Source organism: Lemur catta, chromosome 14 (genome assembly GCF_020740605.2).
Source record: "Lemur catta isolate mLemCat1 chromosome 14, mLemCat1.pri, whole genome shotgun sequence".
Classification (NCBI taxonomy): domain Eukaryota; kingdom Metazoa; phylum Chordata; class Mammalia; order Primates; family Lemuridae; genus Lemur; species Lemur catta.
The window spans coordinates 6,221,729-6,227,581 of NC_059141.1; the positions used below are offsets into that span (position 1 = coordinate 6,221,729).

General features: G+C 57.7%; 1 protein-coding gene across 1 annotated transcript; it reads left to right on the forward strand.

The window, feature by feature from the left end:
• The first annotated feature begins 3,064 nt into the window (after window positions 1-3,064).
• On the forward strand, window positions 3,065-5,557 carry NKX1-2 (NK1 homeobox 2). Its single transcript, XM_045568018.1, has 2 exons — window positions 3,065-3,278; window positions 4,827-5,557. Exons 1-2 carry the CDS (start codon window positions 3,065-3,067, stop codon window positions 5,555-5,557), a joined length of 945 nt encoding a protein of 314 aa, XP_045423974.1.
• Window positions 5,558-5,853: the final 296 nt, after the last annotated feature.

The following is a 5,853-nucleotide window of genomic DNA, read 5'->3' on the forward strand; positions in this document are numbered from 1 at the left end:
GATCAGGTTATTTAACACAACATCCCTAATGGCGCAATATCTCAGCTGTCTGCACTGATAGTGAACATTGTCTTGGATAGTGTTATCAGCTCAGGACACCCGCTATGAATATTGATCCCAAGCTTGTTACAGGCATCACTTGCCATCAGGACAGGTCAGGGTTGGAACCCACCTAGCATCAAAGCAATTTAAAGACAGCACTCAGGCAGAATTTTAATGCCCACGCTGGGGAAAAAAAAAAAAAAAACAACAACACAAACCGAGTCCATGCGCAGACGGAAGATGGCTTACTGGATATGGATATATGTATTATATAGGAATGCCTTGCGTGTAAATACACGTGTGAGGGTGTTAGTGAGTCAAACACATTGTCAAATTGTGCCCAAAGGGAGGCCTCATTGCCATCTGGTCTTTTACAAAGCAGGTGGCCAGGAAAAAAATTCCCCTAGGACCTTCCCCTGCACTCTCCCCCAAACTGAAGAATGTATCCTGTCGTTTGGGTAGGAGGCTTCTCTTTAAGCTGGGCGAGGAAGAGAGAGCATCTCTATTCCCCCAATGTCGATGGGAGATACAGCAGAGTTCCCTGTGTGTCACCTATTGCCTGAAGCCGAGCGCTGAGCGTGAGAGTTCACATAACCTTGTGCTGCACTGAACATACGTATCAGAACTATTGGGAAAATAAAGGGCAAGACGAATTTAAAAATCATTAAGAGAAGGAGTCCTTAAAGATTTGCAGGTTTAAAGAATATGGTCTCTGTATGTTCTTGGCTTTCTCTCCAATTTGTTTCTTCTTCCGATTTTGGCTTCTTTCCCATATTTAACGTCTGTGGACCTTAAAGGAAAGACAATTCGCATCATTGAAACAAAAACTTTTGAGGCGATCTGTAAAACACAATGAAAATAATCCAGATTTGGGCTGCTCTTGGCTGTCTGGGCCTTCCTTGTGCCTCTGGTTTGGGGTATGGGTGCCCTCTGGAACGCCAGCCCGTCACCCTGTGAAAACAGGCTCAAGGTTTCTTACAGGAGAAAGGGTAAGAAGAGGAAGCGTGGAGGCCATACATTTCCATTCTGGAGCTACCTTAAGGAAATCTATTCCTAGCTACCCTAAAGAACCTGAGTACAAGCAAATATAAACACGGGTGGAAATAGGGACTAGGATGAACAGGGTGAGGGGGGAGAAAGGAAAAGGAAGGTGAAAAAAAAAATCAAGTGAGAACTGGGTGAGAAAGTTGTCAGAACAGAAAGCAAAGTACCCTATCTGTATTTCAGGGAAGTTCTGTGATTTGCAATCCAGGTTCCTGGGCACCACGTTTTAGTTCCAGGGCCGTCTTTTCTTTGGTTTTCACGTGGTGTGCACTCCCTTTGGTGGGAGGTGGTCCAGTGGGCTTAGGCAGGGCACTTCCTTTCCTTTAAAAGCACAATCCATCTTCACTTTAGGACTGGAGCTGGCTTGAATTTCGGCAGGGCTTTAAAGTCTGCAGGGAACATGGTAGCCACCTCTGGGAGGAGCAGAAAGGTTTGAATGAGAAAAGCTACAAGGAGCTGGCCTCTAAGGACACCTCTTCAATAACAGATGGGATTAGCAGCCTCCAGCACTTTAATGGGAAGGATTCTCCTCCTCTTCCTACTTCTTACCTGCTCAGACAATATTAATTGCCAAGTCATTGTTTGGAAACCCCATGGGGTGGTGAAGAAAGGAACAGCAGAGTTAGAGGTTCTGGGATAGAAGTCTCAGAATTTGCCTGAAATAAATGCTCAGTGCTCACAAACTGCAATGTGCTCTCCAAGTGACAAAAGAGGAAATGTTAGGATGAGTGTGGTTGGTGGCAGCTTCCCCAAACCACTGATGTTGGCTGTGACGGGGGACTTGGCCGGGCAGATGGGGGCCATTCAATTGTCTCTCTTCTCCCACCTTAAATTCAAACCAGACAAGCATCTTTTAACCTTTTTCTTCTGGGGGCTGGGAGGGGATGGGAGTCAGAGATGCAACCAGATTCCCAGAGACCCAATTTCTGTGGCAAATGATTGAATTTCTGACTGTGAAGAAGGCCTGAGTGAAGGGCATCAGGGGCTGTGCTCAGGGTCACAGCAAGGCGGAGCAGCAGCCTTCAGCCATCTCACGTGGCTCTGTGCCCGCAGCCCCGCCGTTTCCAAAGCAGAGAGGCACAGTCATCTCTCCAAAACTCTTGCTGGCCTGTGACTCAGCTCTGCTCCGAGGTGGAAGGGAAAGACTCCGCCAGTGTGCAGGGTTTTCTTTCTCTATTTCCCAGACAGTAGGATGTACTGGAGAAAAGCACTGGTCCAGTAGAAGACCTGAGGTCGAACCCAGACTCTGTCACCAACTAACAGTAACCCTGGACAAATCACTTTTCATCTTGAAACCTCAATTCCCTCATCTTTAAGTCAGTGATCTGCGCCACACCACACGCCTGCCTCACAGGGATGCTCTGGGAATCAAAGGGGATCGCTCAAGCCCAAAGGCTTTGTATACTGTAAACTGTGAAAATATGAGGGCTTTTTAATCCGAGGTAATCGTGTCTGAGGCTACTACTGTGATTCACCGGCGGGGCAGGAACTGTGCTGCGCGTTGCCGTGAAACATTCAGCCCTGGCCTGAATTCATCCCCAAATCAAAGGCGGGGACACCAGGGAAAGGGCGCAAACTCACGTTAGAGAGGGGTGTGTGTGCGCGCAGAGAGGACCCTCGGGATGGGAGCCGCCCTCGCGCACTCCGCGGGTCTCAAGGCGGAGGCGCGCGGGGCGGACTCAGCTGTCCCCGCGGGCGCGCGCACCGGACGCGCGGCGGCTCCCCCTAGCCGACTCTAGCGCCCCCAGCGCGGCGCCGGATAGTCCCGAGGCTGGCCTGGGCGGCGCAAATGCCAATCGGCGCGCAGCCCCCCGCGACTGTCTCCCCGCCCCACCTCCCCGCCCCCTCCCCAGCCTCACTTGGCCGCGCGAATCCAGCTCCGGGCTGGAGAGCTGCAGCCGAGCCTCAGCCGAAGGCAAGCCCGAGCGCGGCCGTGCGGGACCCCGCGCCGCCGGCCCCCGGCCCGCGGGTGGCGGGCATGCTGGCATGGCAGGACGGCGGGGCCAAGGCGGCTCCGTCCCACCACAAGATCTCCTTCTCGGTCCTGGACATCCTGGACCCGCAGAAATTCACCCGCGCTGCGCTCCCGGCCGTGCGCCTCGCTCCCCGGGAAGCCAAGAAAAGTTTGGCGGAGGTCGAAGCGGGGAAGGACGCCAGCCCCGGGGACCCGGGCCGACAGCGGGAGACCCCTGGTAAGAATGCGAGGGCCCCGGGCAGCCCCAGTCCGGATGATGCGGTGGAGTGTGTGGGGGGAACAGCCAGGCCCCAGAGAGTGGCCCTTAACGGAGTCTTCCCCAAAGAGAGAAGGCGCCCAGGACTAGGCACTAGGTGTAGTCCCCGTCTCGGAATTGGATTGAGGCGGACAAGAGGCTCTGAGCATCCGGGGCTGGGATTTGTCACAGAAGCCCCATCCCTGCTCATCCGCCAAGCGAGTAAGCGCCACACCTCTGCTCGCAGTGGATACTAACACCCAGCGCCCGCCCTGCCAGGTTCACTCATTTATGGGGCGTTTAATGCGCTTGCCACGTGCCAGGACCTGAGCTAGGGGCAGGGATAAAGGTGATGAGAAACTTGGGAACCTGCCACGAGACAACATCCTTAACATCACCCCCATTTATGGATGAGAGTGCTGAAGCCTTGTGCCCCCGGTCTGTCTGAGTAGCGAGGTCAGGTGCCTACTTCCAGCCACCCGGAGACACCTGCAGACTCGGCTGCTCCACGTGCTCACTCTCCCCAGACCCAGCCGTTCACTGGAGCTGGGAGCGAGGCGCGGGTGGGGTGATGGAAACCCTTTTTGACTTACTCCTAAGCCTCCCGGATACCTGATGAAGGGTCCAGGAAAGTTTGTGGCTGGAAGGAAGGATAAAAGATAGCAGGACTCGTGCTGGCTGGGGCGTGGGCGCGAGGTTCCCTGGAGGGTCAGGAGTTCAGGTCCCCGGGGAGGCTGGACGCCGCGCAGCCTTTGCTCCCTTCTCCAAGTTTGGCGGTGATTGCCTGGGGCCCGGGGCGCCCCTGGCGGCCGCGCTTGGGCCCCGGCAGGCGGCCTAGTATTTGTTCCGATCTTCCCTCGGAGGGGCCCAGCTCCCCTCCCCCGAGTCTCGTGATCGATATTCTATTACTGGCGCCTGCATATCTCCTGCCCACAGCTTGCAGGTACCGACTTCAAACCCCCTTTCCCTGTCTGATCCTAATATTGTTCGATTAAAACTTACCTTTAATAGATGACATCTATCGATCCGGCCCCGCACAAATCTGAAACTCTATTAACACGGCGGGAGAGAGAAGATGGGAAAGGGGGAATTTCACTTTAAAGGGAGGGGGGCGGAGAGCTTAATAACTTCTTTTTTAATTGCCAGGAGTGCCAGACCAAAATAGACTTATAGGGACTGGGGAGGCACAACCCTAAACGCACTTGACGTCGATGTCTTAATGTACTATGATCCTACCCCCATATGGCTGCCCAGTAAGGTCACTATTCTTTCTTAATGCGGGGTGTCATTCATTCACTCAACATATACTGCTTGGACGCCTACTTGGTGGCAGATTTGTAAAGAGCAAGAGGACATCGCACCCCTAAAGATTGTGCGGTCTGGGGGTGGAGAAGCGCGATGTGGGAGAGGAGCAGAGCTGGGGGGTTGGTTGAAGGACAGCTGCGTGCTCCGGGAGGACGAAGAGGAGGTTTGGGGACCGGACAGGCCGGATCGTTTCAGGCTTCTGGTCACCGTCCTCTTCTCCCCTAGATGCTGCGGGCCGAGGCGCCGGTCCGGGGTCCCCCCTGGAGGGCTCCGAGGCCGAGGAGGAGGAGGAGGACGCGGAGGACGCGGGACGGCCGCAGCGGCAGGAGCGGGTTGCTTGCTTGCTCGGCGACCCGGCGCGCTCTCCCGAGGCCCTGGCTGGGGCGTTGGCGGCTGGGGAGCGAGGCGCGGACGGCGGGGGCGGCCCCGTGGGGTCCCCCGGCTCGCCGGGCTCCCCGCGGCCCCGGCGCCGGCGCGCGGAGCCCAGCTGCGCCAAGCCGCGGCGCGCCCGCACTGCCTTCACCTACGAGCAGCTGGTGGCCTTGGAGAACAAGTTCCGGGCCACGCGCTACCTGTCCGTGTGCGAGCGCCTGAACCTCGCGCTGTCGCTCAGCCTCACGGAGACGCAGGTCAAAATCTGGTTCCAGAACCGCAGGACCAAGTGGAAGAAGCAGAACCCCGGCGCCGACGGGGCGGCGCAGGCGGGGGGCGGCGCGCCCCAGCCGGGGACGCCCGGGGCTGCAGCGGGGGCCTGCGGCGGCGGCGGCGCGGGGACCAGCCCCGGCCCGCCGGGCCCTGGCGCTCTGTCCTTCCAGACTTTCCCTTCCTACTCGGCGGCCAACGTGCTCTTCCCGGCCGCCGCCTCCTTCCCCCTGACGGCCGCCTCCGCCGGGAGCCCCTTCGCCCCCTTCCTCGGGCCCTCCTACTTGACCCCCTTCTACGCCCCGCACCTATGAACCAGCCCTGCGGCCCCCACTTGGTCGGGACTCACAAGGGCCTGGCATGGTCCTGTGTCCCCCCTCCACGGAGCGGCGCCGCCGCGCAGGGACCGCCCCCTCCCGGTGCGCGGGTGTCAGCGCGCGCGGCCCTTCCAGCTGCCGGGAGGCGCCGCCAGAGGGCGGGGAGAAGTCCACCTGCGGACTCCGGGCGCGCCCCTTTGCGACCGCGCACCCCCTCAGTCCATGCAGGCCACCAAGGGGTCAGGGACTTGCCGTATTTAAAAGTGTCCGGAGGTGGAGGCTGTCCTCAAATC